The sequence below is a fragment of the Mobula hypostoma genome, chromosome 20, assembly GCF_963921235.1.
Source record: "Mobula hypostoma chromosome 20, sMobHyp1.1, whole genome shotgun sequence".
Lineage (NCBI taxonomy): Eukaryota > Metazoa > Chordata > Chondrichthyes > Myliobatiformes > Myliobatidae > Mobula > Mobula hypostoma.
Genome location: NC_086116.1, coordinates 8,579,022 through 8,599,247, shown reverse-complemented (window position 1 = coordinate 8,599,247; position 20,226 = coordinate 8,579,022). Strand labels below are relative to the sequence as shown.

Genomic DNA, 20,226 nt, shown 5'->3' with positions numbered 1-20,226 from the left:
ACAGGTTAATAGCCACTGTAGATTGTCACTGGTGCACATAAGTGACAAAAGAATTGAAGAGGAGTGGATGGGCATATGAGAGAAAGTACATTTCTGTACTACAGGAAATAAGGATGGTGTCACAGGCAGACAGGGTTATAAAGAGAGCATTTGGCACATTGGCCTTATAAATCTAAGTATTGAGTACAAGGGATGGGATGTTAAGTTGAAGTTGTACATGACATTGGAGTATTGTGTAGAGTTCTGGTCACCTATCTACAGAAAAGATATCAATAAGGTTGAATGAGACTAAAGAAGATTTACAAGTGTGTTGCTGGGACTTGAAGACCTTGACTATAGGGAAAGATTGAATAGGTTTGGACTTTATACCGGAAAGCGTAGGAGAATGAGGGGAGATTCAATGGAGGTATACAAACGAGGAGAATGAGGGGAGATTTGATGGAGGTATACACAATTACGAGGAGAATGAGGGGAGATTTGATGGAGGTATACACAATTATGAGGAGAATGAGGGGAGATTTGATGGAGGTATACACAATTACGAGGAGTACAGATAAGGTAAATGCCAGGAGGCTTTTTTCACTGAGGTTGGGTGAGACTACAACTGGAGGTCATGGGTTAAGAGTGAAAGGTGAAATGTTTAAAAAGATCATGAGGGAGAATGGCTTCACTCAGACAGTGGTGAGAGTGTAGAATAAGCTGCCAGTGGGAGTGGTAAATGTGAGTTTGATTTCAACATTTAAGGAAAATTTGGATAAGTGCATGGATGGGAGGAGTTTGAAAGGCTATGGTTTGGGTACAGGTCAATGGCACTAGGCAGATTAGTAGTTTTGCCATGGTTGAGATTGATCAAAGGACCTGTTTCTGTGTTGTAGTGCTCTATGACTCTATAAAGATAGGCGAATGGGACTGATGGCACTGCTCTGCCAGGAGCCATCATTGACCAATGGACTGAATGGCCTTTGGGTATGTTACAAATAAGTAACTTCAATCCCATCATCAATGACACCAAAGAAAGACTTATTAGCTGTAAATAACATAGAATATAATTGTGTTCTTTGTAGCGTGTTGGCATAGACACAGCAAACGGGATAGACACAGAACTTATCTAAATACCAAACATACTCTATAGTCCTGTTCATTAAGTACAATAGGCGGCACTGTTTCATTAACTGGCCATGAGCTTTGGTGGATGTGCAGACAGGCAGTCAGGTCATCACAATGAAAGAGCTAGTGATGCATTACATACTGATTAAAAACAGAGGCAATTCAGCCCATCAGTCCCATTCTCCCTTTCTCTACAACTAAGAATCACAGAGCCATAGAAGTCGTACAGCATAGAAACAGGCCCTTCAACCCAAATGGTCCATGCTGACCAAGATTCCCATCTAAGCTCATCCCATTTGCCTATGTTTGGCTGATATCTCATTAAATCTTTCCTATATGTCAAGTACCTTTTAAATATTGTTAAAATACCTGCCTTAGCCATTTCCTGTAGCAACTCATTCCATTTATGGACCACGCTCTGGGTGAAAAAGTTTTCCCTCAGGTTCCTATTAAATCTTTCCCCTCTCACTATAAACCTATGCCCCTCACCCTTGACTCCCCATTCCTGAGAAAATGGCTATGCACATTGAACCTATGCCCCTCATGATTTTATACATCTCTTAAAGAGATCACCATTCATTGTCTTATGCAACAATGGAAAAAAAATACCAACCGCTTATCTTCTCTCCAATACTCATTCCATCAAGTCCCACAAAAGATACGCGAGCTTGAATCTACATACAACCAGGGCAGCTGCTGTAAGATTAGTGAATGGTCCCCTAGTATGCTAAGATGGACTTTTGATCTCACAATCCACCTCATAAGAGCTTTCACTTTATTGGCTGCCTGCCCTTCATTTTCTCTGTAAATGTCACAATTTGTTCTGCACTATCTTACTGTTTCCCCTTGTACCGTCTCAATTCACCATTGTAATGAACAAATGGCATGCAAAACAAAGATTTTCACTATACCATAGAACATGTGACAATGATAAAACAACGCACCGATCTACCTCCTCACAAATCTCTTCTGCACTCTTTCCAGCTTAAAGGCATCTTTCCTATGGGTTAACAAAACTGAATGTAATATTCCAAATGCAACCTCACCAACACTTTGTACAACTCCAATGTAACAGAGCAACTTTGATTGTCAGTCTGATGAAAGCCAATGGGCCAAAAGCTTATTCTCTCTTACATGCCGATGAAATCTGCTTTGATTCTTTTGCCAGCCAACTACAGCAGACTGAGTACTGTGGGGAATCCACATGGTTACAGCAGGAGACGTGCAGACTGTGTGGGTTGTGTGCAGGTATTGAACCAAGGTTCCTGGAGCTGTGGAGCACTAGATGAGGGAAAGCTCTGGTTGATAACAACTGAATGGATCATCGCATGTGACTGCTACTTGTGCTTGGCCACAGAACTACAAAAGCTGGAATCCAGCGTTCATATGAAGATACCCCCTGATCTGAGTGGCTGGACCAGTTCAGAAAGTGATAAGCGATCAACAACTGTGGTGAATCTGGAGCTGCTAATCAGTGAGGGGGTTAACAAACTTCCTCCCTTGATATTGTGCACCAGATGGCTTTATGTCTCATAGTTGAACTGTACTGGATCGATTGCAAGAATGTGGCATGAGCACATGTGGCTGATTGATTGCGCAGTGAATCAATTGGCCTACGAAATGCAGAAGGCCCTTGGGCTTTCGTGTGCGCATGTCCTTTGTCTTGGCAGGGCTGGTTCGTTGCTTCCGCTCTGCAAGTTGTCCAGCGTGTACCGTGGTTAACAGACAGTCAGTGCAACGCTATTACAGCTTGGGGCATTGAAGTCCAGACCTTAGTCCTGCATCCTCTGTCAGGAGTTTGTACGTTCTCTTCGTAGAAAGGCGTGGGTTTTCTCCAGATGCTCTGGTTTTCTCCACAGTTCAACTCTGTACCAGTTAGGAGGTTAATTGGTCATTGCTAATTGTCCTTTGATGAGGTTCAGGTTAAATCAGAGGGGGTTGTCAGGGTTTCTGGGTGGCATGTTTCAAAGGGGCTGATGGGCCCACTCTGAACTGCGTTTCTAAATAAATAAATAAAACATTTAATCCAACTTCTTGCTCTGTGCATGCATAACAATGGCCACCAACACCGAAAATGCTGGATTCAGTGCTGCTGCCTCGCAGCTCCAAGGTCACGGGCTCAATCCTGACCTCTGGTGCTGTCTGTGTGGAGTTTACACATCTTCCTTGTTGGCACTCCGGTTCCATCGCACATCCCTAAGATGCACCAGTACGTTAACTGGACACTCTTAATTAATGTGGATCACATGGGAGTCAGTGGAGTTGACAAGGAAGGAGAATAGGTTACAGAGATAAACCAGCTTCCTTTAAAAGACCATAAGCCATTGGAGTGGAATTAGGCCATTCAGCACACAGAGTCTCTGGCTGTTTTAAAATCCCTCTCAAATCCATTCTCCTGCCTTCTCTCCTCAACCTTTGACACCCTTACTAATCGAGAACCTATCAACCCTTGCTTTAAACATAATAACTTGGAATCCTCCACCATGCATTCACTGTTAGTAATGCTGTGATACAGCACCATTCACCATCTCAAGCCATCCAGTGATGTGAAGGCAGAGCTGTTATATAGGCAATAGGACAGATAATTTGTGCAGCTGAGGTGATAACCAATCAATGTATCGTGTGTTCCTCATACAAACACATGCAGAAAAGAAAAAGTCATAGAATTCATGGCTACTCACAGGTCACGGACACTCATCTAACCCTTACTTATTTTTAAAATGCATTTTGTGGGAACAGTTCTTCAGCACCCTCTCCTCATCTCTCTGTGAGGATTGTCATCTTGTCATAGTGGAGAGGTTTCTGATTTTCTGGGATCCTGAGGGCGGGCGACGCTGTCTGGCGTTTAGTCAAAGAGTAGATTCCAGGCAAAGAATGATCCAACCAAGTCCTGGCAGAGGCTGAAGATTCATCACAAGGGCTGTAGGAAGTGTCCCCAGTCATCTTGCATTCCATGACATTGGACACTGATGCCAATCTGCCAAGGACCACGTGGTGGCTGCCCATGCATCAGCCTCCCATATTAAACAAAGTGACACACAACCATTCTCATTTTAGGGAATCCACCCCTTCTTCCCTCATCCCTATGCTTTCCCTTCTCATGAGCTTATCTGCTTCTCTTCAGAAAGCCTCGCTCCTACCAGTTTTCCCCTAGGTTCTCCTTAAACCTGGATCATCTGGTTCAAGACCCTGCTGACCTGGGGACAGTTTATCTCAATGATCGGGAGCCTGTCAAACCATTCTCACTATCCACAGACTGATTAACCACAGAGCTGACAATACCTCGCAGGCCAAGCAACTTCAGTGAAGATGAAAATACCTCCGAATAGAATCAGAATCAGGTTTATTAGCAGTGACACAGGAGATCCTGAAGATGTCGGAAATCTTGAGCAACACACATAAAATGCTGGAGGAACTCAGGAGGACAGGCAGCATCTATGGAGGGGAATAAACAGATGACATTTCAAGACAAGACCCTTCATCAGGACTCAGGTGCTGCCTGCTTTGCTGAGTTCCTCTGGCATCTTGTGTGGGGGTGTCGTTCAGGTTTATTATCACTGCCATATGTAATGAAACTCTTGGGCCAAGCGGCCTGTGAGTTAACTCTTTCTCTCTCCGTGGAGTCTCTCTGACCTGCTGACTACTTCCGACAATTTCTGTTACCTTTCAGATTTCCAGCATCTGTAATATTTTTTGCTGAACTGTTTTGTGTGTGTCTGGCTGTGTGTGTGTGTGTGTCTGGCTGTGTGTGTGTGTGTGTGTGTGTGTGTGTGTGTGTGTCTGGCTGTGTGTGTGTGTGTGTGTGTGTGTGTGTGTGTCTGGCTGTGTGTATGTGTGTGTGTGTGTGTGTGTGTGTGTGTGTGTCTGGCTGTGTGTGGTAGCCAATGTGTGAGGATGTGACACTGTGGACAGCCACATTTAATTAGGCTTGACTAGCCGTATCAAAACTTTCAGGACAATCTTGGAAATAAGTGCAACAGAAACAGAGTGGCAGAGAAGTGATTGAATGAGAAAGATGTGAAGGCAGATGGTTGTACTTTTGTAACTTAATCAAAACACTGTGAATAGTCGCCTGGCTCTGCCTGAAGTCATGTGGGAGAGTAACAGCTGATCTGTATTAAAGAAGATTAACTTGCACTGCCAAGACTAAGGGGTTGGATTATTTTAATACAGTGCATTGCAATACAAGCAGTCAGGACAATTACTGCCATTAGTTTTGAATGACTGATCTGTAACTACAACTTACAACGCATTCGTGCTGGCGACTTCATGAAGAGGAATCTCCATACCATCAAAGACATTTTCGTGGGCTCCAAATCAAAACCGCAGAGTCTGGTTTGCGAGTACATAAAGCTATAAATGAAGGCTTTTCTGTCCAAAAGTATTTTGTTGGTTGTCATTTGACAATTCCCAGCTGGTAGCACACGGGAATGCAGAATGCATCCATGCCTCTTTTTTTTTAGAAACGAAGTACAGATGCTTTCTCAACTTGCCAACTGCTGTATCTACAGCTGACTTAAATATACTTAACAAATAACTGCAATTTTCAAGAGCTTCCAAGGAACATTTTAAGTCACTTTTTATTAGCGTCTCTTGCTATGTCTTATTCCCCCTCTCCTACCACAGCTAGTGCAGGAAGAGGTTAAGAACCTTTTTCTGATTACAAGTGCTCCCTACAACAATTATGCATGACACTCACTAATAGAGGGTTAACACTCTGATTAAAGAGAAGGTTTTCCTTCACGTAACATGATGGAAATCCAGATTCTTTAAGGAAATCTTCTAAAAATAAAATAGCCTCTACTTTGATATATTAAATATGTTCTCAGAATGACTGACTATTACTCTAAAAGCTATTAATAGGAGATACAAAGATTAATGATAATTAATCCTGATGAAGGGTCTCAGTCTGAAACATGGACTGTTTATTCCTCCTCATAGATGCTGCCTGAGTTCCTCCTGCATTTTGTGTTTGTTGCTTAAGATTTCCAGCATCTGCAGAATCTCTTGTGATTAACCATTATTACGTTTTAACCCTCTCCCAGCTAAACTGGTTAGATACTGTACGACACAGTTGAAATTCAGCCCTTGGAATCAGAAAGTGGTCCTCCTTAACGAAACAGCCAAGGCAGAATAAGACACAGCAAGAAACACAAATAAGGAGCAACTCAGTCACGTCACAGAGGGTTACCCTGTGGGATTGGATTGCTTAAAATGCTCTGAGAAAGAAAGGTAGCAAGTTGCTGGATAAGCCATATTAGGGCTGAGCCTATATTAGGCCACACTTGGAACACTGCGTGTAGTTCTGGTCAACATGCTATAGAAGGGCCGTGACTTTGCTGGAGAGCATGCAGGTGAGGCTGATCAGGATTTTTCCTGGAATGGCCGACTTTAGTTCAGGGGAGAGACCGGAGAGGGTGGGATGGTTTCCCCTGGAGCGAAGGAGGCTGGGTAGTGGCCTGACAGAAATGTGTAAGATTATGAGAGGCATTGTTCAGACAGACAGGCAGAATTTTTTCCTTGTGGTAGAGGTATCATAAACATGAGGTCAGATGTAAAGGTGAGAGGTGAGAGAATTAAAGGGGACCCGAGGAGTAAATTTATTTATTTTTTACACGGAGTTATGGGTGTTATCTAGAATGTACTGCCAGCGAAGTAAGAGGAATCAGGGGCAATAAGTAGCATTTAGACATCACACTTAAATTGGCGAGGCACAGAAGGATATGGTCCAAATGTGGGCAAATGGGATTCGTATAGATAGAGAAAAAGGATGGAAAGGGTGTGGTGGGCTGAATGGCCTGCATCTGTACTGTACAACTCTTTGACTTTGTGACATGGATAGCAACAGTTGTAGCAGCCAGTTTCTCGCTCAGAGGCAGCTGGAGATGGGCAAAGCATGCCAGTCTTGTCACTGGCTCCCAGATCCAACACTGTGCTTTGCAGTTCATTCAGCTTGCAGTATGATCAGCCAGGTTTCCTTCCAACGATGGCTGCCGAGGCAGCTGTTTTAGAGTGCATATGTCTGTGGACATGTACCTCCACAGTCAAGGGTTGGCTGTGATGCTGCCAATGATCAAATATCTGGCCTTACAAGTGAAGAACAATACTGAGCCCAGAGCACACTGTGCCCCTTGAGATTCGGCATAGAGGGAACAGCTGAGGGCAGGCGAGGAAAAATACAAAATTAAAATGCATGGATTTACTACGAGAATGTTGAGCAAGAGATGTCAGCCTTTAAACTAGCAGGGTACTGCACTTTAAGGTAGAGATGTGCAGCAGGGAATGTTGCTGGGCATAGAAGCATGAGACAGGGGCTCTAGTGTCCTTGGCTGGGAAATTTCAGAAACGCTATTATGCCCGTTGGCAAATGGTTCTTCAACATCGCCAGCTGAGAATGGCAGACTCCTTGCTCAACAGCGCTGCCCATCCTAAACATTCTCGTCCAACCCAGTCATCCGAGGAGCAGATAACAGGATCTGAAATTGCTCACTGACCAATCCCAGTGCTGTATAATCGATGTAATGTGTGTAGCTTCTGTATACGTTGGGAGTACGTGAGTCTCCTCAGTTCCTTTGACCCCAGAAGAGAAGGGCACACAAAGAGGACCTTCAGCCCAGTATGGTGCCATCTTCATTTTCATCTACACGTACATACTTCTCCCTGAGGAACTTATCCAGCATCGCCTTAAGCTTATCCATGCTAAATGCTGTAATTAGCTGATTTATTTCTCCACAGTATAGCCAAAGACTCTAGCAAATTTCTACGGATAAACTGAGGAGAGCATTCTAACTGGTTGCATCGCTGTCTGGAGGGTCACTGGACAGGATTGTAAAAAAAACTGCACAGGGTGTAAACTCGGCCAGCTCCATCATGGGCCTCATTGCAAAATATAAGTCCCAGTGGTTCACCAGCATCCTTTGGGGAAGGAACTCTTTGATCTTTGGCCAGTTTGGCCAATACGTGTTTCCATTTTCCCATCATAATTCACTCTTACCTACCCGCAATAGCCTCTCGAACCCCTAAAAAACGAATGTATTGTGGGGAAGTACTTGCCATGGGAAGTTCCCCTCTGGTCGCACAACTTTCGTGGTTACTGCCCTTTGATTGCTGCAACTGGGGAACGTGTCCCAGAAAACTGTCCCCATCCTGCAGAGGTTCACGGTGGCTGCAAGAACCAACAGTTCAAGGAGAACTAAAGAGGGTCAATAACTTCCCTGCTGGTAATGTTCACGCCTTCAGAGTTCGTACTTAAAATATTTTTGCAGAAGCACAAATGACAATATGATTCCCTTTATTGTTACATCATTTGTTTCCAGCAATCTTCCTTTCACTCTGACAGCTCATTACCCAAATGACATTTCCCGAATCTCACAGTCACATCCAGTAAGCTGCCATCTGTGTCCTTTTGCCCATTCTTTCACTTTCTTAAAACAAACAGCCGAAGCCTTATTGAAATCTCATTCTCCAATAGGTCAGTAATTATATAAATACATTATTAGCATGTCACTTCTAGCTTTTAAATGGGATCACGGTATACAGGGCAGCTGTGGCAGTCACTGAGATTTCTATTTGTTTGTCTCTGCTTAAAAATACACATTATTTAAAAGAGAAGTCTCAGGATTGCAAAAATAGCAGCAACAGTATGTTTTACAGGCTAATGCACACTTTACAAAATCTCTATCTGGGCTGTAAATAATAATGTTATTTGGTGCAAAGCATGAACAAATTTAATTAGTAAGTCCAAACTAAATTAGGCAATATCTTCTCTCAAATATGTAAACAAAGTTGATGCTGGGTCTTTTGAATTCCACTTATTTCTGAATCCTTTGTACTAAAAATAGCACGTCCTAGTCTGAATCAGATGTTAACTTTCATTAACTGTGATCAAGTGGGGAGGAGTTGTGAACCTTGGGACTGTGCTTGGTTCTCTTCATAAAAAGAGGCATTGTTACAGAAAACACAACCAAGCAGCAATAAAATGAACAGGACTTCCGATGAAAATGAATCACACTATATGGATGCCCAGACATTCACACTGACCTTTTCCATTCTGCAGTTATTTAGGCCAAGGGTGTTAATGACTGCAACCTTCCCGTCGAGTGCCTGCTGCTCTCTGCGAAGCTGTTCCTTCATTTGTCGGGCTTCTTGGATTGCTTTCGCCATGGCGTCATGGTCATTCAAGTAACCCGAGGACGTGATGGAGGAGAGGATGTCTGGAATGCGGTGGAAGAGAAAGATAGGATCGCTAACTTGGGTAAACAAGTGAGAGAACATGCCAAGCATCTTAAGTTTTAGAAAATTAATTTCAGGAGACACATTTAAAAGACCCTCAGTCTTTCCTAATTCCATAAACAGAATTACCAACATTTCAGGACAATAGTAAAAAAGACATAAGGGTAAAATCCACTCAAGCCGTTTAATTCACCCCATCACTCACTATAACCATGGCTGATCCTGTGTCTTTACATCATATTCTTGTTCTTTTGCCATTCATCTTTATGCCTTTTATAGAATCATACAGTGATAGATCCCCTCATCCTACCTCGTGCAAGCTGACCAAAAGTTCATCCAAGTCAATCCCAATTTCCCACATTTGGCTCATATCCTTCTAAACCCCTCCTATCCGTGTACAGACACAAATATCTTTTGAATGTCATTACTGTACCTGTTTTAACCACTTCCTCTGGCAGCTCAGTCCATGTATGCATGAAGAAGTTGGCTGACAGCTCTATTTTAAATCTTTCATCCTTCACTTTAAATCTATGCCCTCAAGTTTTTAGTGTCCCTTCCTTGGGTAAAAGTCTGTGTATATTACCCTACCTCTACCTCTCATACACATCCAAAGGGTCACCCCTCAATCTCCTATGCTCCAAGGAATTACGTCAAGTCTCCCCAACTTCTTCCTATAACTCAGGCCTGCAAATTCTGGCATTATCCTCCTAAATCTTTTCTGCACTTTTTCCATTTTAATAGTATCTCTTCAAACTTCAAAGTAAATTTTATTATCAAAGTACACATACGTCACATATAAACCCTGAGACTCATTTTCTTGTGGGTACACTCAGTAAATCCTTAGAATAATAACCATAATAAAATCAATGAAAGACCGCAACCACTTGACCATTCAACCAGTGTACAAAAGTCAACAAACTGTGCAAATACAAAAAGAAAGTAATAGTAATAATAAATAAATAAGCAATAAATATCAAGAACATAAGATGAAAAGTCCTTGAAAGTGAGCCCACAGGTTGTGGGAACATTTCAATGATGGAGCAAGTGTAGATGAATGAAGTTATCTCCTTTGGTTCAAGAGTTTGATGGTTGAGGAGCAATAACTGTTCCTGAGCCTGGTGGTGTGAGTCCTAAGGTTAACGGGATAATCAAAACTAAACACATTACTCCAAGTGTGATCTCATCAATGTCTTGTACAATTGAAATGGAACAATTGAAACTGAATGCCCTGACTGATGAAAGCCAGCGTGCCAAATGTCTTCCCTATCCAGCCTATCACCAACACCACTTCCAGTAAATTATGTACCTGTACTCCTAAATCCTTCTGCTCAGCAACCATTTTCTTTACACAGGCCATCTTCATACTTGGTCCTGATGCCGGGTTTTGACCCAAAACATTGATAACTTCTTCAGTCTGACATGCTGCTTGATTGGCTGAGTTCCTCTAGCAGATTATTTGTCAGTCTGGTAAGAATGTTGTTAGCTTCAACTTGATCTTTTTCTCGTTCTTCTAAACTTTAGTGAATACAAACTGTGAATAATCGTTTGTGGAGCCTACCTTCTCCCAAAGGTTTGAAATTTCTGTGTCATCTAGTCCTCAGTCATTGTTTTCTCCATGTCAGCCTGCACAGCAGGTTTTATAAGGATATACAATATCCAGGCCCATCTAACTGAATCTCAATCAAATAAAATCACTTTGCTGCGGAAAATGCTGGATTTACTCAGTGGATTGAAAAAGAACTAACTCCTAAGTTCCAATGGAGGGTCAAAAACCTAAAACATTAACTCTTTTTCTTTCCACAGATGCTGCCTGACCCTCTGTGTACTTCCAACAAAACTTGCCTTTATTTCAGATTTCCAGCACCTGCGACTTTCTGGGGTTTTTTTGGTTCGTTTATTAGGAGGTCCTGTTGGGCACAAAGTGGATCACTGGCCTTCTCTCTGCTGCCACAAAAATGAAGTTCAGTCCCCAAGTGTAACCCAGTACAAAACAGTAAATAAATTAGGGACGTAAAAAAAAAATCATCTTTACAAATCATCTTAAAAAGATCTTGGATTTCAAAAGTCTTCTATGGTGCAGACTCCTGATAATCCTTCAGAGCATTTTCCAAATTACATAGAAAAATTGGTGACCAGTTTTTCACAGAGTAAGTTCCTACAAACTGCAACAAGTCTCTCTGTTTTTCTGAGGGATAACCATGGGTCCCATTGCTTTCTTTCCTTCACCCTTTTGGCCACCTAATTGCAATTGGGGGCTTCAGTTTATCAGCTAAGACATCAAACAATGAGGCACAATATGACTTTAATGCCACACAGCAAGTATTAGTCTGAGTTGCATGTGTAGTTCTCTGCATTGGAACTTGAACCCACAACCTACTGTTGAGCCAACAGTGTAGATTCCTGACATTTTCAAAATTCCAACAAAACCCAATAAACGAACAGACAAATCCCTCACCCTGTTATCGAAAGGAGCAATGTACAATTCTTCCAACTGCATGCTAATTATTAAATTTACAAATTGGCTAAAAGTGAGACATGATTTGAAAGAGAGTTTATACTCTGTCCCAAACCTATGCTTCATTAGATTTGGAAGATACTAAGATGCTCAGATGATTCTGATGCACTTTCTGGTGTAAAAAAGAAGTCTTTTATTTTATCGCTCATAAGGTATTTTGAGCAAAATTCATTAATGGCTCACTGGGTTGTTGTCACTATCCCACACCAGAATCCTGACCCCCTAATCAAAGTTATTCTAAATGCAGCATGCACCATAGGCCCAGGTCTTTGGCTCAACCAATCTATATAGGCTTATGCTCCACTCAATCCTCCTGTCCATCTTTCCTCAACAAAATCTCTCAGCTTCATCCCCTTCTGCATCAGAAGCTTGCTCAGCCTCTCCTTTAACTACATCCATACCATTTGCCTTGGTCACTCTCCATGAAGACCATTTCTACATTAACACCTCTCACTGGCAAAGAAGTTTCACTAACCCTTACTGGATTTCTTGATGACCATCTAGATCAATAACTTCTCTCTCACAGCCAGAAGCAACCTTTCTGCATCCACTCTATCAAAAGCCTTCATCAAGTCTGCACTTTGGAAGGTCAAATTTGAAAGCAGAATATAGGGATAATGGCAGGATTCTTAGCAGTGTGGAACAGAGGGATATTAAGGTCCACATCCACAGATCCCACAAAGTTGCCATGCAAGCTGATAGGGTTGTTAAGAAGGTGTACAGTGTGCTAGCCTACATTAGTCAGGAGCTTCCGTTCAAGAGCCAGGAGGTAATTTTGCCGCTCTATGAAACCCTGGTTTGACCAAACTTGGAAAATTATCTTCAGTTCTTATAGCCTTATCCTAGGAAGGATGTGGAAACTTTTAAAGTGGGTGCAGAGGAAATTTACTAGGATCCTGCCTGGATTAGAGGGCATGTCTTATGAGGATAGGTTAAGCAAGCTAGGGTTCCTCACTTTGGAGCAAAGTGGGATGAGAGGTGACTAGGTAGAGGCATACAAGATGATAAGAAGCAAAGATTGAGTTGAAAGCCAGAAACTTTTTCCCAGGTGGAAATGGCTAACATATTGGGTGGGGGGGCATAATTTTAACTTGACAGGAGGAAAGTATAGGGTGAATGACAAAGGTGTGTTTTTGACGGAGAATGTGTGTGCGTGGAACACGCTGCCAGGGGATGTGGCAGAGATTCATCAGGGGCATTTAACAGTCTCTTAGATAGGCACATAGATGATAGTAAAATAAAGAGTGATGAGGGAGGGAAGGGTTAGATTGATCTTAGATAGGAGTAGAAAGTTGGCACCATATTGTGGGTTGACAGGCCTGTATTGTGTTGTAGTGTTCTTTTTTTTAAAAACCTCTACCTCAAGGTAAAAGAAGCTCAGTCATTTGTTGTCCTGGTATGTTCATCTTTGTGCCTTTTTTAGTATCATTCTTGTAAACCTTCTTTGTATCCAGAACTTCCATCAACATGGGAGTACTGTATTGTGCTGACAGAGATGATCATTTTCAGTTGCGATGTTTAGCTGGTGTCTAAACTTTCACAGAAACCCCAACGATCCCATGGTTCCATTTAATTATCCTCCATTCCCAGCTGATATTTATCCTCAACCAATATCAATAAGAACATCACAGTTATATTGTTGCCTGTCCAGCACTGCTGAGTGAAGACTAGCATTGTATTTTTTTCTCATTGTGGAGTAAAAAAACACTGGGAAGGAGTTTTACAAAGATATTGCTAGGATTTGGGATCATGAGTTCTGGTGAGAAGTTGTGCAGTCTCGGACTTCTTTGCTTGAAACCTACAAGATTGAGGGTGATGTTATAGAGGTGATCAAAAGCATGAGAGGTTTATAGAGGATGAATTCACATAGTCCTTTTCCCAAGGAAAGGGAACTAAAAATTAGAAGACATCATTTTAAGGTGAGAGGTGAAAGATTTAGAAGGGAGCTAAGGGTGAATTTCTTCAATCACAGGATAGTGTCTATATAGCAGGGGAGGAGAAGATGGTGGCGTGACGCAGCGCGCGCGGCCGCTCCGAAATGATATCGTATTTGTTAAATAGGGGCTGTGTACAATCCTGATTTGATGGAGATAGGTGTGAGAAGCACAGAGGAACATCTGGAGAAACTTCTCAAATGCCCGCTTCGTTGCCGCTGCTACTGTGCGGTCGAGAATCTCCGGAGGGGAAGGCCCCAAATCCTTGGCTTTGCCTGTTGCCGGGGCCAGGGTCGAAGCGTTCGGCAGAGATGGTGCTTGGGCTCGAAGTTTTCGGACGGACTCAAGAGTCGGCTGTGGTCGGGTGCTTCCAGGGTGCTGCATCGGCAAGTTTGCGGTGCTGGAAGCTCATGGCAGGGAGAGTTTCTCTTCCTTCTGCCGTCTGCGTGAGATGATGGGACTTTCGAGAAACTTTGAGAATTTTTTTACCATGCCCATGGTCTGTTCTTATCAAATTACGGTATTGCTTTGCACTGTTGTAACTATATGTTATAATTATGTGGTTTTTGTCAGTTTTTTTAGTCTTGGTTTGTCTTGTGTTTCTGTGATATCATTCTGGAGGATTCTGTGATATCATTCTGGAGGAACATTGTATCATTTCTTAATGCATGCATTACTAAATGACAATAAAAGAGGACTGCGTGTCCTCATAATCTAATCTAATAATGTGTAGGCAGATACAATAATATTTTAAAATATTTTAGATAGGAGGGGTTTAGAGGGATATGAGCCAAGCGCTGGCAAATAGGACTAGCTTGGTGGGCACTGTGGCCAGCATGGACAAGATGGGCTGAAGGGCCTATTTTCATGCTGCATTACTCTATGACGCTATGGTAATAATAACTACATGTTACTCATTAAAATGTCCTAAGAATGTGAAAGGCTGTCATAACATCAGAGAAAAAAATCCATTTGGATGATCACATTCAGGGAAGCAATCCCACAAAGGAGAATCTCCGTCTGCTTTTATACCAATACCACCTCATTCTCTCTCACATCAACTCCTCCCTGATACTTTTGGATGTTACCTTGCACTACAAGGTAGTTTGCAAAGGCCATTGAACCAGTCAAAGCACATTTAAGATAAGGAAGGAAACAGTGAGATGTCATAGAGGGAAGTGCAAACACCACACAGACAATACCAGGAGACAGGAACCGGGGTCACCGGAGACAGCAGACAATAAAACACAAGAGCAGAATTAGCCATTCAGCCCATTGATTTTCTATCAAGGCTGATTCATTATCCCCCTCAATCCATTCTCTTGCCTTCTCCCCTTAGTCTTTGACATCCTTAAAAATCAAAAATCTCTCAACCTCAACTCTTAATATACCCAATGATGGCCACTGCCATCTGTAGCAATGAATTCCACAGATTCTCCACCCTCTGGCGAAAGAAATTCCTCTTCATCACTGTTCTGAAAGGACATCCTTCTATTCTGACGCTGTGCCCTCTGGTCCTAGACTCTCCCACTATAGGAAACATCTCCATGTCCACTCTGTCTAGGCCTTTCAATATTTGACAGGTTTCAATGAGATGGCCCCTTATTCTTCTAAAAGAAGGAAGCCCTGAGCTCTGGCGCTCTGAGGCATTAGCACTATGCCTGTGCCATTTTGCTGCTCTGTATAAGCTCAAACTCTTAGTATTTCACTTTGTCTCACACAAAAGTATCAACAGCACCGTAACTGATAATAATATGTTCCTAATCTATGCTGTGACCTTTTAGTCTGAAAATGCTTCTACCTTGTAGAGCTGTGGGAAAAGTCATAAATGAGTTACAGCGAACAATAATCACCTACATTCCTCCACCTTTATCCTGCATGCCTCTCTGCAAGTTTTTACAAGTACAAGAAAAAGTGAACAAAACAAAAGTAAATAGCAGCTGCTGTAACATCACGGGAAAAGAATTGACCTGGATTTTCTCCCAACATGCTACTTCATGCCCCAAGCATCGTTAAAGTCAGGATTCATGTCATAAGATGCAACTCAATTGTGAGTGGGACCTCCTGCCCTCTCACTGTATTGTCAGGTTTACATAGAACACAGACAATCTACAGCACATTACAGGCCCTTCGGCCCACAATGTTGTGCCGACTAGGTAACCTACTCCAGAGGCTGCCTAGAATTTCCCCACCGCATAGCTTCTGCTTCTCTAAGCTCCGTGTACCTACCTAAGAGTCACTTAAAAGACCCGATTGTATCCACCTCTACTACCTTCACTGGCAATGCATTCCACACACCACCACTCTGTTTGAAAAACTTACCTCTGACATCCCCCTTGTATCTGCTTCCAAACACCTTAAAACTATGCCCTCTTGTGTTAGCCATTTCAGCCCTGAGGAAAAGCCTCTGACTATCCACATGATCAATTCCTCTCATCATCTTATACATCTCTACCTGAACTGTTCAGAGACATGACTGGTTTGCTGCTAGCAGCTGAATCTGGCAGCGTGCACCAGTGGAGAGGTGAAAGTGAAAGTTGATGCATTGTCGAAGCATGTGTACAGTGTGTCACCATATACTACCTAGAGATTCATTTTCTTACAGGCATTCACAAGAAAATAAAGAAATACAATAGAATTTGTGAAAATCTTTGCATGAATAAATACTGACAAACAACCAATGTGGAAAAGAAGACAAATAATTGAAAAAAGATCAATAAGCAATACTGAGAACATGAGTTGAAAGTGAGCCTGTAGGCTGTGGAATCAGTTCAGAGTTGAGGTGAGTGAAGTTATCCATGTTGGTTCAGGAGCCTGATGGTTGAAGGATAATATCTGTGCTTGAATTGAATCTGGTGGTGTGGGACCTAAGGCTCCCTTACCTCCATCCTTAGGCGGGAGGGAAGAGCTGAGAAAAAGGGTCCAAGCTATTTGGCCCATTAAGTTTAAACTGACAATTAAGCACTCATTTACACCAATTCTAATTTACCACGCCTGCATCCCAATCAAACACTTCCTGCCTCCAAGAGGATTTTATCACTAACTCACAGACCAGGGGCCATTTACTAAGACCAATTAACCTATTGACCAGAGACACAAGGGACTGTAGGCACTGGGATCGGGAGCCACAGTCTGCTGGAAGTACTCAGTGGGTTGAGCAGCATGTGTGAAAGTAAAGAAATGGTTGGCATTTCAGGTCGAAACTCTGTAGCAGGTCCCAGTGCAGGGTTTTGACCCAAAATATTGATAAACCCTTTTCTCCCACAGATACTGCTCAGCTCACTGAGACTCTCCTGCAGCTAGCTCATTGTAGATTATTGACCAACCTATCTTTGGATATGGGAGGAAATTGGAGCACCCGTGGGAAGCCCTGCCACCACAAGAAGAGCTTGCAAACTCCACATAGACAGCACCCCAGGTCACCATCAAACCCAGGAAGTCATAGGTATGAGACAGCAGCTCTTATAGAGTGTAACAATTCTGAGGAAGGCAGGGAAATATTGAAGCATGAGACACAGTTGCCATGCAGACTGAATGATGTGATATGGTGGCGTGTAAGAAAGAGATAGGGTGCTGGAGCAGGGGAAGTAAGAGGAGAGAGATGATGGTTCTTGGGTGAGTACCAGCAACTACCAGGGGTACATTCACTGATGGCGATTGTGATGTTGGATGGAGTTAACCACTAAGGTGGAGGAGAGAATGGGATACAGGGGGTGGTTGTCAGTGACACAAACCGAGCGATTTTGTCTGATGTGCAGATCACTGGAAGCAATGCACAGCTGGGCCATCTTTGGAATGCAAAGCATCTGACTCAGTGAGAAATAAACATACACAAACACACACACAGAGACACACACTTGCACAACACACACATATGTACATGCACACACACCCGCGTGCAACATGCACATACATATACACACATGCGCAAGCACAAACACATGCAGAACATGCACATATACACACAAAACACACCCACATACGTACATACAAAAACAAGTGCAGATATATATATCCACTCTACCACACAGAACCCTGTGCAGATGCACACACAAAGACCACACATGCATACACAGAGTGCCTACACATGCACTCATGTACAAAAAGTGCACACAGAGACAGATACATAGTGCATGAACATACAACACCAACATAAACAGAGACATGCCCAAACACACAGTGCACGAACTAACCGGATGGATGACGTACCTATTGAAGTCATTCGGCCAGGAGTGCCGCTTAACGTGGTGGAGATGGCGGGCTTGAGGTGGCCAGGACCTGTGCTGGCTTTCAGAGTGGGGATCGGTGGGGAGCTCGGTGACGCCGGTGACTTTGTGGGATCAAAAGTTTTCGGCTTGGCTGAGAGGTTCAGCGGCTGTGTCGCCTCATCCTAAAACAAAAACAAAGTGAGAACCCATACAGTCAGCATGGAAGGAACAGCCAGAGCTCATCACAAAGAATGCAAGTATTTATTAACTGATGTGGCTTATGGCTCAAAAAACCAATAAACAAGAAGATTTGGCAGCCTTCTTCATAAATACTAATTTTGCCACTATCAGTGCGCATAATGAGAATCAAAGAGGTACATTCAGTTGCAAAAACATGCTTTATAAATTAATCAGTCTGCTGATATCATTCTCTTGATGAAATAATTGCATCAAATTAAGATGGGGCTTTCACATGACGGAGCAACTGAATCAGATAAAGCTCCTCTGGCAGCTGTACCGAAACACTCCTGGACTGATTAATAAGATGGCAATTAGTTCATCGAGAGGGTGGGGGTGGAGTGCAACGAGAAGCAACATCTTGTCCTTATGGCCCATTTGTTACAGTGCGGAATCAGCAAGGTTCCTGGAATGTAGGACAGTTGGTACCAGAAGAATGGAAAAGAGCAATTAATCCCACTGTCCAATCATTCCATTAGATAATGGCTGATCTCTATCCTAAAATCACTCACCTCCATTTACCATAACCCTCAATGCTTCAGTGTCATTTCTGTTAGTTTTGGTTGTCCATCCCTCAAGATGTAATCACACAAGTGACCCAATTTTCCAAACAATGGACTTCCATGGAAAATAATTAATACTTTTCTAACCTGCCTTTCACCTCACTTTCATGATACCCTGAATGGCTTCTTGTCTAATGACACACGTTTTTGCACTGCTGCCTCTTTAGTCACTTAAGAAATGCAGCAGCCAACTTGTGCACAGAAAGCTCCTGCAAACTGCTGTGATAACGATCAAGTCATTTGTTTTAGTAATGTTATTTGGGGATAAGTACACGTCAGGATAATTCCTCCAGTCTTTTTTGAGTGTAAGGGGGTTTCGTCTCTTATGTTACTGTGTAGGCTAATTATAATGGCTTCTTTGTTACGTTATACTTGGGAATGCTTCTTTATTATGTTAAACGCTGAGAAAGCTTTGCGCTAACAGCTTGTTGTGGGTTGGGGGGTAATAAGAGGATGTTATGAACCAATTGGGACAGTTGTTATGACTTTGGTGTATCTGGAAGATTTGTATGCGTGGGGTTTTGGGGCAGAAGGCAGGAGAGAGAGAGAGACAGAGGATGGACCAGGTGTTGTGAGATCCGCTAACGGGCTCAGACCCCGAGCGGGGCATTCGGCGAGGAGAGGAGACGGAGACGGACTCGTGTGGAGCATCTGGTCGACCACCGTTGTTGGTCCCAGGCGGCCGGTCGAGGTGGTCCGAGGGGAGACTCAGGGTGAAGAAGAAGGTCCTTGAGCTCCAACTGTTTTGTGCACGAAGAGATTGAAGTTTGATAAGTGTGGCACCTTTTACTTTCCTTTTATATTTTATTCTCTATTAATTATATAGTTCCAGTAATATCTATAAACTGTAAATCATTTAATCGTATCTGGTGTATTGTCTGTTATTTGGGCGGGGTGGGGTACATCACACAGCATCCACACAAACTAATTACCCAGTCTGCCGGGGCCGAGGGCTGTTTCCCTAGACTACAGCGAGCCGAGCGACCCTGAGGCTGGCCAGGGGGGCTACATGAGATTATGCAATAGGATTGTTTACAAGAGCTGAATTTCATTATGAGTTTGAGGTGATGCGGTATATCACCAAAATTTCTACAGATGTACCATGGTGATCACTCTCACTGGTTGTGTCACCATCTGGTCCGGAAAGGGCACTGCGCAAGATGGGGAAAAGCTGCACAGGGTTGCAAACTCAGCCAGCTCCATCATGGGCACGAGCATCACCGCCCCCCCCCACCCGCCCACCACCAAGGATATCTTCAAAGGGTTCTCCCTCAAAAAGGCAGCATCATCATTAGGGACCCCATAACCCAGGACATGCCCTCTTCTTATTACTACCATCAGAGAGGAGGTACAGGAGCCTGAAGACACACACTCAATGTTTACGGAGCAGCTTCTTCCCCTCTGCCATCAGATTTCTAAATTGATAGTGA

The 20,226-nt window shown here is 43.0% G+C and overlaps 1 protein-coding gene across 17 annotated transcripts in view; it reads right to left on the bottom strand.

Annotated features, from left to right (window-relative positions):
• Positions 1-20,226, bottom strand: part of sox5 (SRY-box transcription factor 5) — a 396,739-nt gene that overhangs the window by 58,416 nt on the left and 318,097 nt on the right. For all 17 annotated transcript variants that reach the window (XM_063072335.1, XM_063072336.1, XM_063072334.1 and 14 more), the window contains 2 exons: positions 17,998-18,178; positions 9,148-9,320 (listed from right to left, as the gene is read on the bottom strand). In XM_063072335.1, coding sequence (XP_062928405.1) covers positions 9,148-9,320; positions 17,998-18,178 — 354 coding nt within the window. The remainder of the gene's footprint in view (positions 1-9,147; positions 9,321-17,997; positions 18,179-20,226) is intronic.